Below are 19,734 nucleotides of genomic sequence, written 5' to 3'. Positions count from 1 at the left end.
TGAAATCACACTCCATTTGCCAATCCACAGAAACCTTTAGAGTGAACCTACAGATGTCTGCTTAACATGCCAGAGAAGAGATGAAGGTACTTTGGTGTGTAGGAGCAGTCAGGGCTGGATTTCCCACAAGACCAACCAAGGCCCGGCCTTGGGACATCAGGGAGTAGAGGGGCACAGGGGTGTGGAATTCCTATCTCCCGATGCCTGGGACATGCAGTTCCGGGCGCCGGGCGGGTAGTTGTTTTCTACATTTAGCTTTAGGAGGGTGGAAAGGTAATTACTAAACCCAGCTTTATCTAGATTGCTGATCCATGAAAGGAACCTGTATTCAGACAGGAAATCTAATTTGAGGTAGGATGAATTGGGGTAGTTACACCATATATTTGGACAAAATACAGGAACCTTTCTACGTGTTGCTGTTTTGATCACTGACATATTGTGCTGTACATCTAAATAAATGCATCAGTCATAAAAGGCATCAATGAAAGGTCAGTCCTGCTTATATACACTTTTTTTTTCACTGTAGATCTTACACGGTTCTCGCCAGAGGCCTGGAGAAGGGCTGGATGCGGTACGTTTTTAATATCACTGATACTATACAGTCTTTTAAAATATGTTTCATGTGTGATGAGCTTAATATGGACAAACCTTATTGCCTCTAAAAAAAAAAAAAACAGTAAAAAAAAAAAAAACAATTGAAACAACACAATTATTTGTCTTTTCAGCCATTGCTTGTGTAAAAGATATGTCTTCAGTCCCACCATTGGCTACAGTCAAAGAGGAAGTGATCTACGACAATCACCTATCAATGATGCTGTCCAGCAATTCCCGCTGTCAACGTAGATGGTGGTGGTGGCAAAGAGATCCAGAGACTAACTTTCCCCTGGCAATGCAAGTTACAGTCACTGAAGCCTGTTACCCCACAACCTCTGAAACCCAAAGGAATTGCTTCTCCCCCTGCTGGGATCATTTTATGGTTTCTGACCCGGTTTAGAATATTGTGATAATGTGTAACTTTGCTTACTTGAATTGATCATATGTGAAGGGAAAAATTTGTGGCAAAATGTACCTAATAGAAAATCTGAATTTACTACTTGTGGTGGATGATGATGCCCCCCTATTTGTCAGGGTAAAATGAGAGACCAGAGGGAACTCCTTCTTGTCCTCATCAAATCACTGCAAGTTTCCTCCTGAGATTTTCTGATTACTAAATTGTGTCCTTGGTAAACATATGATTGTTTCCTTTCTTCCTTCATCGTTCTCATATTGAAGATTTCTATAACCTGTTCAGAACAAAATTATTTACTAATATGGCAAGTAAGTTGCGCTTGATCTAGGTGAATGTGAATTCCAAAGTGAAAGAATAAACTATTAAATCACAACACATATACAGGTGAAACTCAAATAATTAGAATATCGTGCAAAGTTCATTTATTTCACTAATGCAACTTAAAAGGTGAAACTAATATATAAGAGACTCATTACATGCAAAGCAAGATAGTTCAAGCCGTGATTTGTCATCATTGTGATGATTATGGCTTACAGCTCATGAAAACCCCAAATCCACAATCTCAGAAAATTAGAATATTACATGCAATCAATAAAACAAGGATTGTACATAGAACAATATCGGACCTCTGAAAAGTACAAGCATGCATATGTACTCAGTACTTGGTTTGGGCCCCTTTTGCAGCAATTACTGCCATTACTTTTGCACGATATTCTAATTATTCGAGTTTCACCTGTATATGGATACCGGAATGTTCTATCTCATTGTGTGATCAATACGTGAATAATCCGACAATCAATATGAACCAATCTCTTAGTTCAAAAGAGGGCCATAATCAATGTATAAATGCCCGAATGTCTTATTGCGGCATGTGATACGTGAAACATATATTCAAACACCCCACAGTGTATTAATAAATATATGTGTAACAGAAGCGCCGAGCTCTCACAGTGTGGCCCAGAGTCCTCTGTAACAAGCACATGAACCCAAAAAAAAAATATACCGTATTTTGCGGTCCATAAGACGCACCGGACCATAGGACGCAGGGAGGTCCGGCGCGCCTTATGGAGCACTCGACAGACTGTAGCTTCTGTCACAGCTTCTATGACAGAAGCTGTGACAGAAGCTGCAGTTAGTGACCGCTGAGACAGGTGGCGCTGTGATTACAGCGTGATTACAGCGCCACGGTCTCAGTGATCGCACAGAGCAGACGAAGAACGTCCGTACTTCGTCTGCTCTATGGTTATCTCGATCGTCGCCGCTGCTCGGTTTTAATACGAGTGATCTCATTAGATCACTCGTATTAAACGAGCAGTGGCTCCTACTACTCGCCCCGGCGCCCGAAACTGCATGTCTTGGGCGTCGGGATTCGCTCCATAAGACGCAGGCACATTTTCCCCCTCCCTTTTGGGGGGAAAAAAGTGCGTCTTATGGAGCGAAAAATACGGTAACAAGCAAACAAAACAAAAAATATGGTATAAAAAATAAATAGAGCAACTTAGTTGCAATCCTTATATACAGGTGAAACTCGAATAATTAGAATATCGTGCAAAGTTCATTTATTTCACTAATGCAACTTATGCGGTGAAACTAATATATGAGAGAGACTCATTACATGCAAAGCAAGATAGTTCAAGCCGTGATTTGTCATCATTGTGATGATTATGGCTTACAGCTCATGAAAACCCCAAGAACCCCAAATCCACAATCTCAAAAAAGTAGATTATTACATGCAATCAATAAAACAAGGATTGTACATAGAACAATATCGGACCTCTGAAAAGTACAAGCATGCATATGTACTCAGTACTTGGTTTGGGCCCCTTTTGCAGCAATTACTGCAATTACTTTTGCACGATATTCTAATTATTCGAGTTTCACCTGTTGATGACCCATAGGTCTAACACTCTTATGTGTGAACTTTAATCTAGTGGGCAAAAATGGTGGTATCAATACCTAATCGTGAAGATGTAGTAATTCTCTTAATAACAATATTAATAGTGCACACACTTATCGGTGTCTCAATGGACGAAATGAACAGTGATTAAACCCAAATATGTGAAATAAGATATACGCTCTGATTCCCCTTCTCAGATGGATGCCCGGGGTTAAATATTTAAAACAAACCCAACGGTATAACAAACAAACACGAGATTAAAATATATCGAATAATCTCGGCAATATAGCAAGCAGTCAGTTTCTAAGGTGTTTGCAGTTTATATGAGACGGGATACAAACGGTTAGTTTTCCTTCTCTCAGTGATATTTAGATGAATAATCTGCTCGTTTCACCGGTAGATATCCTCTAAAATATATCCAACCAGTCACTGATTGAGAAATAGACCGGAACGTTCTGAGGTTCTAATAATCCATCCCCTCCTTTAGTCTCCACATCAGGCAATCAGATGTCATTTTCTCCATGTATCTTGATTTTTCCAGTGCCTCACCGCCCAGGCCGGCAGCGTGTATCTATTAGTGTCAGGTGTAGTATAACACATCCGAAACAGTGAAAAACATTTGATCTGCTTGTAGCCTGGCTACAAGCAGATCAGCCAGGCTACAAGCAGATCACACGTTTTTCACTGTGTTGTCACCCTTCCTGTTGTAGGGTGACAACACTGTACTGCACAAACTGCATTTCTGACAGTGATTCTTCTTTTCTTCAGCTGCACTACAAGTCTGTATGGTGACACAGCCTCTTCCCCCAGCATTGCAATGTTGTCACCCAGGAGGAACAGACCCCAAATGGGCTTGTCATGCCCAGGGCTGGATTACACACAAGGTTGTATGCAGCCTGCAGGTCTGCCACTCTCCATTGGGGGGGGGGGGGCTGGCAGGTAGGGGGGCGCATTGAGGAACCTGGCCTTGGGGCAGCAGAGAGAGTAAATCCGTCCCTGGTCATGCCCAGTACCGCTCTTCTTCCCAGATGACTGATAGTTGCTCCCTCCACTATACCCAATCTCCCGAGCCTGGGAAGCATGACATACCACCGCTGCTACTCTCTGTTCACAGCCCTACCACTGCATGCTACATAGAAGAACAGTGGTCATGTGTCCACCACTAAAAATTGCCAAGAAAAAGGTATTTGAAGGATTTCTTTAGACATATTATTGGCATTGGGAGGAATGATAGGGGGTTAGTTAAGGTCACAAGATTTTATTTTTGGATCAACTTTTTTATCTGCTTTAAAGGAATTGTTTCATGTGGGAAACATGGAGACTGTCATGTTGACCTTCTGGTTTATACTATGAATCTCTGATGCAGAACCAGTAGTACTTTTGCATTTTGTGTTCTGCATACAGGTCAGTGACTTGGAAAGTCTGAAGCCAGTATGTCAGCATAACGGGGAGGTAACATGTTTTTGGAGGTCACCAGTTGCCCATTCTTCTCTTCCCATTGCCCTGGAGACAAGTTCCCTTTAAAGACTGTGATGTCTTTATAAGTTTAATCTACATCAAATCACTGAGCTCAAGCAGACAACCTATAACTCAGTCATTTGTCAAATCCTTAACATGAGCTTCCAAATGCAAATCTCCAGACCTGCCGTGTTGACATAGCCGAGCAGATGGTGAGGTGAACAGTAAATCTGTCAGACAGGATTTTGCATGTATCCAAACCACCACTAAGGAGAACAAACAAATTCAGAGCCACAACAACAACAACAGCTGTTTGTTTTGTGTGGTAATCTATAAACCTCATTAGCACTTAACATTAAAAGTACCGTATCTTTGGTTATAGAGGAATAGGGATCTATAGGACAGAGCTCACAGCTGACACCGCATAGGTGCCAATGGTGTGAAATGAGTGCAGCAGGAACAACTATTGAAGGATCCATCACAGGTAATAGGAACACGAATGCCCATATGGACTCCTGATATGTGTCTCCAAGAAGGACTTTTCAAATTGTTGGCCCATCACTAGAAAAAGATCAGGATTTGGAAAAAGTTGGTTGTTTGTGACAAAAAAATTGCTTTGTGTTCTTCTTTTGCTTTAACGACAAGATCTCTGGATTTGAAACTGTTTGGTTGTTAAAAATCCTTATTATTTGGTTATTTACATTTTGCAAACCAACCGTATTCCTTCAAGCTGACCAATGGGCATGCGTTGCTTTCTATTCAGCTTCACAAATCGTACCGCACTTTGCCTAAGTATTACATAGATGATGCTGATTGGTTGATTGGAGTGAAGCCTGCATGGTTCAGCTTCTCCTATCTGTTCGGTCAGCTGAAGAACTTCACATTTTTTCTTTCAACTTAAGACAACATGCTGGATGGTGGAGCGACATAAAACTTTCTTATGCCCTTGCAGTTCTTAATGCTCCATAACCCCAAAGGTGAAACCAGGAGAACATAAGAGCTTCAGATAACATTTCTTGGACTTTGAATTGTTTTTTTTTATCATTCTAATTCATTTAATTTAATTCTGATTTTGACTAATGGGGGCTCACAGCGCTATAGGTCTGGCATGTTTTATCATAATATCTTTGGAGTCCTTAATGGGACTTCTGACCACTTTGTTCATAATATGCGTCATTTTCTTAAATTATTTCAAATACCAGGAGCCTATAAGTGCCAGCGACAAAATCATTGTGGCCTTGAGCATCTCCAATGCATGTTACGCCTGTACAGCTTTTGCCAATATTTTAATTTATTTTTTTTGGCCCCTGATGTTTGTGACCCATAATCTGGCGCTTGATATCTTTGTTGCTATCTCATTCATTTTAACCACTTCATTGTGGCTGACGGCCTCCCTCTGCTTCTTCTACTATGTAAGGATCGAAAACTTCACCTCTGGCTTCCTCTCCCGCTTGAAGACGAAGATTTCCTCCCTTGTTCCATGGATGATCTTTATGTCTGTGCTGTTGTCTTGTTTCAGTTCTTCCCTCAATATAGTTCATTCTCCTGTAGATAACAAATTCTTTGAAACCATCCACTCGGTCAACGTATCAACGTCAAATAAGCCTTCACCTTATGTATTTAGTGACAGATTTTACATCTCATTCGTCTGTAGTTCCATTCCATTCTTCATTAGTGTAGTGACCACGGCTTCCACCGCCTCTTCTCTATTCCTCCACAGGCTAAAAATGAGAAAGAACAAAACTCTGTCATCCAGCAATGGCCATGTAAACACATATGAAGACACTATAAGAATTATGATACTCCTTTTGATTTTCTATGCAATAACCTATGTAGTCCTGTTTCTTTTTTACTTTAATATTTTTGTCGCCGAAAGCGTTGGCTTTTGGGTTTTTCTGGTTATAATCTGCTCGTATAGTCCAACTCAGTCGATCCTCCTATCTCTTGCTACAACAAAGCTGAAGAAAGCTTGGCTGAAGATATTTCACGTCAGTTAGCTTACACCGTACATAAAGGACAGTGCAGGAAAAAGAAAAGAGTATACATAATACAGTCTTTGCAAATATAAACCAACACGATCATTTCAATGGCCGCACTGTCGTTTGGGGCGTCTGATGTAATTAACTGGCCCATGCCTTATTGGTAAGTGTGCTCTTTGTCGATTTCATATAAGAGTTAAAGAAGAAGAGGAAACAGCCGACTTACCACCCCGCTGATTATACGCGGACGGTGATATAGTAGAGCACACATGTATACATAGTACCTACTTATGTATTGGGTTATTGGATAATTATTAGGCATAGTGAGATAGAAAGATGCCAAGTGGTTTATTAATGGTTATCAATAATACCCAGGGTCTATGTGAAAGAGTAGGGAAGAAAAGAGAAAATTCAGAAGAGAAAAAAAAAAGGAAGGGGGATTACTAAATCAGAGTACGGTATATTGTATTATAGTCTCAGTTGCTCTCCAAGGGTGAGATATTCAGACGAGCGCATAAATTCCATCCAGGGATGCCATGTATTAAAGAATTAATTATAATTCTGATTAATTGAGCTCGTGAGGTATTCCATGAGGAAGATGTCGTAGATGCGGTCTACAACCTGTCTGATAAGCGGTGGGTCAGGTTTTTTCCAGAGGGCTGGTATACAGGCCCGGGCTGCATTGACTATGTGTCTAGTAAGAGAGCAGGAATAGACACGTATCGGTATATTATTGTGGTGTAGGAGGAAGAAGGCAGGGTCTCGTGGAACCGGGGCGTCGGTAAATTTTTGCGCAAGGGCATGCACCTTATCCCAAAATTGCACCAGGACCGGACAAGACCAGAACATGTGGAGCATGCCTGCCGAGGACTGTTGGCACCGCCAGCACTGGTCTAGTGAGTCTGGGAATAATGAATGGAGGGCTTGTGGCGTGCGGTACCATCTGGTCACTATTTTGTAGCCCAGTTCTTGGTACCTGTTGCTAATTGAGGAACGGTAAGAAAGAGACAGTAGTTTAGTTGCGGCTTCTGTTGGTATAGCAATCTGGAGTTCCTCCTCCTATCTTGACAGGAACCATAGTGGGGATTGGACCGACTGTTCGATCAATTGCGTGTAACAGAAGGAGAGGACATGTCGTGGAGGGTTAGTTTGGGTGCAAAGTTGTTCGAATGGGGTAAGCGGTCTTTTTCGATTATACACCGGTGGAATGGTAGAGAGGAAGTGGGTTAAACGCATGGCGGACCAGAAGTCGAGAGGTCCATATTCTGGTTGAGTATGGAGGGCAAAGAAGGAGGGCCACTCCGTACTCTTCAAAAGATGCATAGCTTTATGGATACCCAGTCTTCTCAAAGTCAAGTATGTATGGTGTCCTATACCTGGGGGGAAGGAGGGGTTATCAAGTATGGGGAAAAGGGGAGAAGGGATAGAGGAGAGAGATCCCTTGGCGAAGACCGTGCCTGCTAGTTTTAATGTGGGTCCAATGGTGGGGTGCGTGCGTATTTGAGGAATTAGTGGCTCTATACTCCAAGGTAAATTGGCCAGTGGTACTTCAACAAGGGATTGTTCTATCTCGATCCAAAGTTTAGAGGGAGAGTGGTGGTTCCAATCAACTATACGGGCTAAGTGCGCGGCAATATAGTATTGGTATACATCCGGAAGCGACATCCCCCCTAAATGCTTAGGTCTCCGCATAATGTCATAACTCAGTCTCGGTGGTTTACGGAGCCAGACAAATTCCGTAAAAGCCACTCGTATACTGCGAAAAAAGGATAGGGGGATGTGTATTGGCAGTGCTTGGAGAGGGTACAGTAGGCGTGGGAGGATCGATTGTTTCAGGATATTACTGCGCCCCATCCAGGAGAAATAATTTTTGGCCCATGTAGCTAAGTCTGATTTTATATGTGAGAGTAGTGGGGGGAAATTCAAAATGAACATGTGCGAGGGATCTTTGGGAAGAAGTATACCTAAGTACTTGATGGCGTTAGGTGCCCATTTGAAAGAAAAGTTTTCAAGAACTCTACGCAGTGACGTACCCGTAAGAGATATATGGAGGGCCTCTGATTTAGTGGAGTTGATTCGAAAGTTTGAGAGGGTTCCGTAGCTCCTCAATTCCTGTAGCAGTACAGGGATTGATACATCCGGGGATGAGAGAAAGAAAATAAGATCGTCCGCAAAGGCTTATGTTCCGTCTTGCCAATTATAATACCGTGGATGTCCAAGTTAGCGCGGATCGTGTGCATTAGGGGTTCTAGAGACAGCACAAACAGAAGGGGCCAAAGGGGGCACCCCTGGCGTGTACCATTCGAGATAGAAAACGAAGGTGACAATGTGCCATTTATCCTTACCTGAGCCGAGGGGTCTGAGTATAGTGCCCTGATCCAGGATCGCATATGATCTCCCACTCCGACCGCCTCCAGCGTACCATGGAGAAACTTCCAGTCCACCCGGTCGAACGCCTTCTCCGCGTCGATGGAAAGAATTATACATGGGATGGCGTTCGATCGGGCAGAGTGGATCACTCCAAGTGCTCGTGTGGTATTGTCCCTCGCTTCCCTGGAAGGAATGAATCCGGTTTGATCTGGATGAATAAGTTCCCCCAGATGGGGGATAAGACGTAGGTATAGGATTTTAGCAAAGAGTTTAGTGTCCACATTCAGGAGTGATATTGGCCTGTAGCTGGGGCATAGGGACGGGTCCTTTCCTTCCTTAGGTATTACCGTAATGTAGGCCCTGAGGGAGTCAAGCGGAGGTTTTTGAGCTGTGCGTAATGAGTTCAGGGCGTTCAAAAATGGAGTTACTAGTATAGGAAGGTACCGTTTGTAATAAGTCAGCGAGTAGCCGTCTGGGCCCGGTGCTTTGCTGGGTTGGGTAAGTTTAATGGCCGTCTCCAGTTCCGTAGCGGATATAGGAGTTTCCATTAACGAGCTGGCATGTGGTGTGAGGGAGGGGATACCCGAGTCCTCGATATAGCTTTTTACACGTGATAAATGGGCTGAGGTACTCTGGGTGGTCGAAGGTTGGGGTATATTATAGAGGTTTTTATAATAGTCTACAAATGCGTCCGCAATATCCGCGGTAAGTGAGGATTTAACTCCCGCAGGTGTATTAATCGATGATATAAATGTTCGTGCCTGTTGTTTACGGACGGCCCTCGCTAGATATTTGCCACACTGGTTGCCATATTCATAAAAGGTTCGGCGACACTTGAGTAACGCTGATTTAGCCCTGGCATTGCATAGAGTTCGAAGCTGTTCTCTCGCTTGGAGTAGCTGGGTTTCTAAGTTTGCTTCAGGGTGGTTTTTATGGTGTGTTTCAAGTGTGTGTATCCGTGACAGGAGGGCAGTCATATCTCTCGTCCTCTGCTTTTTAACCTTAGAACCTTGGGCAATGAGAAGGCCGTGAACTGTGGCCTTATGCGCTTCCCAGATAACATAAGGTGAGGAGTCTGGAGACGTGTTGTCTCTAAAGAACAGGCAAAGGTCCCGTTCCAGGGAGTCAGCAAACCCGGATTCGAGGAGCAAGGAGTCGTTCATTCTCCATTGCCATGGGCCCGGAGGGGGGGTTCCTAGGTCCAGGAGGAGTGATATAGGGGCATGGTCAGAGACAGTAATATTCCCTATGTCCGAGTGATTTATCCTAGATAGTTGGCTGTGGTGGACGAGGAACAGGTCTATACGGGTGTAACTATGGTGTAGAGAAGAGAAGAAAGTATAGTCCCTCGTAGAGGGGTGTTGTAAGCGCCAGGCGTCCATGAGTTGGTGGGAGAAGAAGCATCTCTTAAGGCGTCTAAGGGTAGCGAAAGAGAGATGGGAGGAGGTCCTCGAAGAGTCTACACTCGGGTCTAAAATAAGATTAAAGTCGCCGCCTAAAATCAACATGCCCTCCCGAAACTCTGATAACTTGGTCAATGTACGCTCTATGAATGTGATTTGATGCCGGTTTGGTACATAGATGTTTGCGAATGTCAATACTTGGGTGCCAATGGTGCCCTTCAGGAACAAAACCCTGCCTTCCTCTCCCATATGCTGGTCCAATAGCGTCCATACGACGGTACGCGAAAAGAGAATACTGACTCTTCTGGATCGTTTGTCAGGTGAACCACTATGAAAGGCTAGCGGGTACCTGTTGGTCTCTATACGGGGTATATGATCGGTTTGGAAATGTGTCTCCTGAAGGAGCGCCACTCCGTCAGTTAACAAGGGAAGGGGGAGGAGTTCGGTGACGTCGATGTCCGTGACATCACCTGACTCCTCCCCCCTTCGTTAGCCGACGGAGCCACTTGGGCCGGTGAGTTTGCCCAAGAAACTTTCTGCACGAACGCCAGCCAAGGCATTGGTCTATACACATACAGCACAGCAATGAAGTAATAAAATAAACTAGGATCACAGTAATCCAGCACGTTATTACTCTGAGTGGGGCACATGAGATTAATAACGTGCTGGATTATTGTGATCCTAGTTCATTTTATGACTTCATTGCTGTGCTGTATGTGTATAGGCCAATGTAGTTGGATCTGTATGTGCGTTATAATTAATCGAAATTAATCAATTAATCGATTTAAAAAAATTCGATTAATCGAACACGAAAATTTTTATCATTACCAGCTCTAATATAAATAGCACAAATTTGTGTTGTATTTCCATTATACTTATTTAATCATATTTACACTCACTTGCCCGACAACACTGCTAGTTATAATTAGGGATGCACCGATACCAGGTACCGTACTCGGTAGAAGTACAAGTACAGATACTTTTCCAGCTCCAGGACTACACTCGAGAAGAATTCAAAAGTTAGGAGGCAGCTGTCATGTGTAAGGAGCACACGGAGCTCCCGGGATTTGTACATCTCTGTTTTATGTATGATTTTGTTTTTATGAATAGAAATAAAGGGATGCACCGATACCAGTTTTGCGAGTGCGAGTACTGATACATTTTTGTTTAGTGTCATGTGACAGTTTTTCTAAAACAATACAGACTGATAATTTCAGGACAATGGTGGAGCGCCAGAGCCCGGTCCCAGCTGCAACCGCTGCAACCCTGGTAGTTCTCATGGAAATGCCAAGTATCGGCACTGGTATCTGAAAAGTATCGGTGCATCCCTAGTAGTAATTTAAATAATAGCTTGAGTTTCCATTTATTTAGATCATTAACAACAACAACATCAATGTATTTCTTTCTTCATGGTCTCTACAAAGGTACCGTATTTTTCGCTCCATAAGACGCACTTTTTTCCCCCCAAAAGGAGGGGGAAAATGTGCCTGCGTCTTATGGAGCGAATCCCGATGCTCGAGACATGCATATATTATATGCATGTATATTGTATATTCATATCAATAAAAAATTGAATTTTAGATACATGTTGTTATTCAGTTCTTGGCACCTCGAAAGCCCCAGGTTATTACTCATGGTTTTTGTGGTCTAATTATTCAGGGGTGTGGTGCCATGCTTCTGCATTCTCATGCCCCCTGCTTTATCAAATCGCCATTGTTAGATGATGGATGGTAGAAAGGTTACATCGAATAAGTAACATTTTGCAACAGACCTCAACATTTTTGATAGTGGAGTCATTTGCGTTGTGGTTGAGCCAAAAATGGAGAAACATTTCCAGTGTTTCATTCACTTGGATAGGGTACTGTGTGTACTTTGTGTATCTATGTATTGATAATCTCATAAATGTACTAGAATTGTTATAAATAACTTTGACAAAAAAAACACAATATGGAGCTCTGGCCTCTACTGACTCAAGAATGTAAGCCTGTATTGTGTCATTTTGCATATAACCAAAGCTGAATGCTAGTGAGGTAATGCAAGACCTTGGGCACCTGCAATGACAAAGCAGTTCTAAAAACAATAAGGTGATATCAACTTACTTTAAGACCTATACACAAAAAAAAGGTGTAGGAAAATAATCATATGGATCTTTGCATTCGGAGAACAGTCAGCTATAATGAGACTTCCCTGGTCTTTTAGAACCTCTATGGAATATCTGCCAGAGTTTTTATCATCTCAGTCACTTGTTTCCACCATAGAATCGGATGAGATACAAGTGCCAGGAACTAAAGTCTTATCACTGTAGCATGTATCCCATTCTTGTACATTGACTTCAGGCATTTTGTCAGATCAGATATATGATAGAGTTCATGCAGTCTACATCATGCTTCTTCTGAATTTGGACAGAAATAAATTTTGTGTCTTTTCAGCTGTCAACTGCTGTTCCTTCTAGACAATAGCTGAGTATGTGTCCAAAGCCAAGTCATTAGACGGAGGAGGAAAAAAAGCTATTTGCACTTAATGACATTTCTGGGACAAACCAAATGACCTCCAGCTGTATCATACTGACTCATCATATATTTTGTCAAGAACAAATAGATAAGTTCAAAGAACAAAATCATGGAATGTGATGCCGGAACTGTAGTTGGTCTTCTTGTCATTTTTCTTGAGAGTCTTGTTGGGGTGATGTCCAGTAGCTTTGTAATAATTGTCATTAGTCTAGAGTTCATCAAACGACATCAAGTCATCTCCAGCAATAAGCTCCTCATTCCATTGTGCTTTTCCGCCACATGTTTCAGCATCATGCTAGCCACCAATAACATCATTGGTCTGGTCTCGCCTGAGAAGAGTCAGTTGGGTTATGTTATCTTCATCTTCTACATACTGAACATGTACAGTATCTCCTCCTGCTCCTGGTTGACCTCCTGTCTCTGCTTCTTCTACTTTATTAAAATTGCCAATTTCAGGTCTGGCTGTCTAGCTTGGACCAAGATGAAGATTGACAGTATAGTGTTATGGATGCTTGTGGTGGTGGAAGTACTGTCATTATGTGGACCTTTAATAAATTCTCTGATTTTTGTCTTTTCTGCTGAAACTACCATGAGCAGCAGCTCAATGATTAACAATATGACAGAAAGTATGGAGAAGACATCTAAATATCTTAACGTTATCTTTATTGTTAATATTGTGCCATTTATAGTCGTGATGATCACCACGGCATTGACCATTGTATCTCTCAACTTGCACGTTCGTAAAATGGGCAAAAAAATATCCAGCACTGCAAGCTTGGAGGTTCATCGAAGAGTGGTATGGACAATGATACAGCTCCTAATCGTGTACTCAGTCTTTTATTTAATCCTATTTCTCTTCTTTTTCTCAACATTCACCCAAATGGGTCTGGAGAACTGGTTGTACCTCATACTGATGTCCTTGTTCAGCCCAATACAGTCTGCAATTCTGATACACAGCAATCCCAAGTTTATGAAAACCTGGAAAACTCTGTACAAGTCTGCTTCTTGCATGAAATGTCATAGTGGGTAATGTTGTATGTACAGATAACAGATATTTTGTTTATCAATCATTATAGAGACCATCAAATATGTTTGAATGAGTTGATTTTTTTCCCTTTTTTAATTATATTTCTGTTAAAATCATTTAAATTTTCACTTCCAAATTATTTTGTGGTCTTTTGTGTAAAATGTGTGATGTTTCAATAAACATAATAAAGTGAACTATTTACTTGTATTCAGTAATAATTTTGACTGTGTGTTTCTAATGTGTAGTTTTGTCTTTCAATATTTACAAAATCTCTCAATTTTACAGAATCAGGCCTTATTCTAGTTTTGCATGGGTCTATCCAAATCTCATGTTGTTTACTAATTTGTATTGAGACTGAGATTAAAAAAACAATCATGTTTAAGTACTTTCCAATGTTTCTAAATTACCCATGGTCCCTGTGTGTGTTGTAAAGTAGCCACCGCTCCAAGCAACCGTGATGGACCACAATCTCAATACAAATTAGTAAACTCAACATGAGATTGTAGTCCATCCCGGGGGGAGCTTGGAGCGGTGACTACTCTACAACACACACAGGGATCATAGGGAACAAAAGTAGCCCCCCTCCAGAAGGAAGGACAGTGTCAGCACCAATGCAGAGATGATTGGAGGATCTACAGCCAAGTGATACACAAATAAGATACATTGTTCTTAATAGTTAAGGTACTTGAATGTAACTTTAAGATTTATCTCCTTTAATGTCACTTTAACACCATCTATATCAAATACATAGCAGTTGTGAAAGTACTGCCTTACCTTGTCACAATCTTGTTGCTATTTTTCTTAGTTGTAAAGCATTGCTTGTATATAGGCCTCATGAAGGTATGCACCCCAGAGCTTTAGGACAGCCATTTCCTGTAATGGCAACCAGTTGCTTCTGCTCTCTTTCCTTGTTAACACCTCCTTCTGGCCCCTCTAGTTCTGGCAAGGCAGCACTGAGATCCTTAAATATGTGCTGTCTGTAGTGCATCCCTCTTTCCAGTGACTGGATACCACTAGGAGATATGGTGATGTGACAGACACCATTTAAAAATGCTCTTTTCTAGCCTCAAAAATAGGGCACGGTGTTGAAAAAAAACACAGGACTTTTGGAGTTTGGTTGTACAGGAGGAGAGGGAGGTCTGAGTGGTAAAGATTGATTCATAATTAACCATTCATTTAAAATATCCTGAGGATGCTCACTTTTAAGTCATATTTTAAGCTAATACATTTTATTTGCTAAAACAAAAATCAAGAAAAGAGTATGGAGTTTGATCAGTCCACTCAAATTGGTAGTCAAGTTTTTTGAAGTGATATACTTTAGATTGTACCCCTTCTAGAGGCTGTGAACAAGCAGTGTGCACCTGCTGGGAGACAACACTATCAGTGAGAGATGCAGGCTAAGGACTGGCAACCAATAAAAAATGTTGCAGTTAAGGGGCGGGCAACAAAAAAAAAGGTTGCAGATCTCTCTCTCTCTCTCTCTCTCTCTCTCTCTCTCTCTCTCTCTCTCTCTCTCTCTCTCAACAATTACAAATCAATGTATGCTTGAAACATCCTTACGGGCAATGCCCATGTCTCAGAAAGTCCATTAGGCCACTACACCAATATATATTCATAAGATTCTATCAGCAATGCTACCCTATTCACTGCATGTATGGACACCATAAGTGTACCTTCAGCAAAGCATGTGGACAATACTGAGAGCTAGGGATGCACCAATATGTTTTTTCCAGTATCAATACCAAGTACCAATACCGGTGCTTCCGCTGTCATGGAATCAGCTTGCCGGGCAATCTGATTGCCCGAGAAGCTGGCTCCATGTTGTCTGGCTGGCTTTGGCCGACTCCATGCTAATTGACTGGGAAGCCAGTTTCCTGGCCAATCAGCATGAAGCCGGCTTCCCGGCCAATCAGGAAGCCAGGAGGTTAGTTATTTCTCACAGCCCAGCTTCCTGATCAAACAGGAAGCTGGTTCCATGTTCCCCTATGGCACTGCCGGTTAGAGAAAATCTTCCTCTGGCCGGAAGTTCCGGTATCGGGGAATGTATCAGAGCATTTAGGTGAGTATGAGTACTCACCCAAATACTCGGTATCGGCATACTGGCATCGGTGCATCCCTACTGGGTGTTGTGCCCATACAGACTCTGCTACCACGTTTTCATAGAGCACACTCACTTGAGCTGTAGTACACAATATAATGTGGCCTATAATGAGGGGCTAGTTCTCTCAGACCTCATTTAACTTATTGGCCCTTTTTCCTAAACAATAGACTGAAATACCCAAAGTAAGCTCATTTACTCAAGAGAAACATGAAAACTAGATGCTGAGTATTTTTGGTGGGATTGAAACCAAAACTGAGGCTGAAGGGGAGAATTGGCCTGGGGGTCATCAGTTATAACATGGATCGGCCGAAGCTACGGCCAGATCCTTCGGCAGCTTTGTGAATAGACCCCTGTATGTTGAAGTGGTGACTCTGAGCAGAGATTCTTCCCCATTCAGACATCATTCAAAGCAGAACCCGAAAGAGGGAAGACTTCCAAATCAAACGTTTGCTGCTCTGAGGTGTAACATGAGTGAATTCCAAGCTGGTTTGTTAGGATGTAGAAAGGTGTTGTGGCAGTGTGTGGCAATGCCACGGAGTATGCTGGCAACACGGTCACCCAGGACTCTCAGCCAGAGGGGCTGAGAGGTTCCAGAATGCAACTAGTTCTGCAGTGAAGAAACTGGCCTTTCAGTTCCTTCCAGTTTTTCCGGGTTGCAGCCGGGATCTGGATCTCTGGAGATTTCTTAGTGTTCTGGGTGGGATGAAATCTCCAGTCCTGGGGTCAGGTGTTGCCAGTCATCAGGGGCCTGAGAGCAGCTCATTAAGAGCTCAGGTGAGAGCTCAATGGGGGAGTAGTGCACTGGAGAGTGGGAGACTGTGCAGCTGATACTGGAGTCTGGCTGGAGAGTCCAAGAGGGCCTGTGGCACACGCGGTATGTGGGCGAGGCCAGGTGGGTCGAGCCAAGCCAGTGGTGTGGGGGGTGTACAGGGGCACACGACCGCAAGCAGACTCGCTGTGCATGCTGGACACAGGTGGAACAACCAGGGAGGTTGGGGAAGCTCAGTGACTGGCTAGAGAGAGGGACTTGCTGGATGACTGTGCTACTGTGCTGGGCTGCAGGACTGACATTCTAGGGAAGGGATTCACCCAGGTTTGGGACTTTTTACAACAAGTCAGTGAGACATCTTTGTTTTGTGCTGAAGATAAGCATATGTTTGTGTTTGCCATTTTGTATGCTGCCCTGCAAGAGCAAATGAAAAAAAACTTGTGTTTTTAAAAACCTGCTTTGCTAGTGCTCTGTGAGCTCCCCAACATCACAGTGTGTTATTATAAACCACGTCCTTTAAGAACACTCACTTTTTACCATGCCCGGCAATCCTTGTGGCACCACAGCACTCAGTATGGTACAATTTTGAGCCACAGCAAACTGTTTATGCCATCAAAGGGCCAGTTGATTGCGCTGCCTCATCCCCCGTAGAACCAAAGGTGACCAGTAATCCCTGTGAGGCAATTACTATAATCCGTCCATCTTCCTCCTTCTCTGGTAAACATACAAACTATCAAAAAATCCTCTCCTTGCTCATGTGGCAAATGTTACTGGTTTCTTTAAACATCCTGTGTATTGAATCTTATGTTTGGGGCTAATCTCCTTCATTATTTGCATGTAGGTTCATGTGTCTCCAGTAATGCAAATAGTGTTCCTCTAGAATTTCTCTACAAGGAAGGTCAAGTCATTAAGGAAGAATTGTTATACAAATAAGGTAAATAGAATCCGCTCCATGGAAATACACACACACAAGGTCAGCTATTACCTTCGGAAGGATCTTTCAAGGTAATCACCTAACCGCACTGTACGTATTTCATATCAGCTCCCAGTAGACATCCAACAGAAAAGGCTCCAAATTGTAAAGGAAAACATCCAGGGATGAGTCTTCATGGTGGAGCTGCAATGATTGTCACATGCGTGGCAGTGATAGTGCTTGAAGCCATTGTTGGAATCATTGCCAGCGTATATGTTGTTATCAATATCCTGTTTGATTTTTACAGAAGGAAAAATATGAGGACGGGCAATAAAATCCGGGTTGCACTTAGCATCTCCAACATGCTATTTTCCATCGTTACTTCAGCCTGCGTATTCAGCGGGTTCTTCTGGCAATCGATCTCGAACGCCACGTCTACCACTTACGTCCTGTTTGCCCTACTGATGTACACCATTACTTCCTGCTCGTGGCTTAGTGCTGGTCTAAGTTTCTTCTACTTTATAAAGATTGTACCTTTTGAGACTGGAATTTTTCTGTGGGTGAAGGTAAAGATTAGCTCTGTTGTTTCCTGGATAATTCTGGTATCCGAATTGGTATCTGTGGGGAGCTTCCTTATCATCCTCCTCACTACTGCCCAACAGGAATTTTTACAGGAGTCTTCGAACAGTACGGTGATGAACTTATCCATTAACACAGCATCAGAAAAGACAATGAAAACAAGATTCGCCTATATGATAATTGTTGTGACACTGGTACCATTACTGACTGTTATAATTACCAGCATCTGCACTGTTGTGGTCCTAAAGCAGCACAGACACAAAATGGAGAAGAACATGGGGCCTTCAGGAAATGTTAAACTCACCATTTACCGAAGCGCCACGTGCAGAATGCTACGCCTGTTGTTCTTTTACGTTATGTTTTATTTATTTACACTCTTGTTTTATATGTCAGAGTTTTCTGAGCTAAGCCCGGGATTTTGGATCTGCTGTATCGTCTTGTCATCCTTTACTGCAGTTCAGTCTATCCTCCTTGTCATTGGAAACCAAAAGCTGAAGGATACCTGGAAGGAATTATTTCATTGTATCTCTAAGCAAGCAAATTCCTCAAAGTAGGAATGGCTAAGTTACTGTTAGTGAGGACTGGATAGAAGTGTTAGCGAATGATCTGCATGAAAAATGGTAACATTGGTGTTGTTGGAGTGCGACCATGAAAACCATTTTAATGGAGCTGCCCAATTTGTTGCAGAATTAGAGACCCCATCCACTAACCAATAACCAACCTTACACTTGTTCCCTCATTGACACATTATCTTGTGTTCATTCCAAACCCCATGGTTCCTCCTGAGTTTAGGATATTAATTTACACCATCATTAAAGGAGAACTATGGGGTCAGGGCTTTTCCCCATAGTTCTCCTAAGGGTCACAGGAGGACACAAACGAGCGTCCTCCCGTCACCCAAAGCTCAGTATAAAATCCAAAATCCAGTGTACCCATCGCACTCCTGACCGAATAATACCCTTAGAGTCGGGTGAGTGCCAAAGTGACTGCAGATGCCTCTGCAATCCAAGATAAGTGTATGTATAAAGTCACTCGCAGCTCCAATAGAATTTCAAGTCAAAAACTTTTTATTGACTCGATTGCCATCACATCATATAGCGACGTTTCGGAACAACAGCGGTTCCTTCTTCAGGCAAACAACAGCGCTTCCTTCAGGTAAACATTCAGGCAAACATTCTGTTTGCCTGATGAAGCAACCGCTGTTGTTCCGAAACGTCGCTATATAATGTGATGACAATCAAGTCAATAAACCGAAGCTCAGTATATCGTGAGCTACAGCTCGCGGCATACTGAGACCACGGCAGCCGGGACGCATCCCGACATTACTGTCCAGATCCAACCAGCTGCTTGATTGACAGCTGGCTCTGCCTATCTAGAGGCAGAGCCAGCTGTACCCACCACCTCCCTGTCTGTTCCGCCAGTCAGCGCTGAAGGATTGGAGCGGGGAATCCCTGCAGGGACAGGGATTGTACTCACGGCTCCCTGCAGGGACAGGATCGAGAAGTGAGCGAGCGCCGGTATGTGTTCCCTCACTTCCCGATCTACTAAGCCGACCTGTGACAGTCTCATTGTCCCACGTCGGCTTGGACTATGAGGTTGAGTGAAAATCACTCCCCTCATAGTTCTCCTTTAAGGCTGCACAACAGACCATAACATTCAACTGTTAAGCACTTAACATCCCATGTAAACAGATCATCTCTGGAGTTGATATGATCCAAC

At 42.8% G+C, this 19,734-nt stretch overlaps 1 protein-coding gene across 1 annotated transcript; it reads left to right on the top strand.

The window, feature by feature from the left end:
• The first annotated feature begins 12,760 nt into the window (after window positions 1-12,760).
• Window positions 12,761-13,658, top strand: LOC108798416 (taste receptor type 2 member 8-like). Its single transcript, XM_018570164.1, has one exon. The coding sequence runs from the start codon at window positions 12,802-12,804 to the stop codon at window positions 13,654-13,656; it is 855 nt and encodes a 284-aa protein (XP_018425666.1). The 5' UTR covers window positions 12,761-12,801; the 3' UTR covers window positions 13,657-13,658.
• Window positions 13,659-19,734: the final 6,076 nt, after the last annotated feature.

This window comes from Nanorana parkeri, unplaced genomic scaffold (genome assembly GCF_000935625.1).
Source record: "Nanorana parkeri isolate BGI_ZX_2015 unplaced genomic scaffold, ASM93562v1 scaffold1468, whole genome shotgun sequence".
Taxonomy (NCBI): Eukaryota; Metazoa; Chordata; class Amphibia; order Anura; family Dicroglossidae; genus Nanorana; species Nanorana parkeri.
Note: the sequence above shows the minus strand (reverse complement) of the source record. Positions and strands in the feature narration are given on the sequence as shown.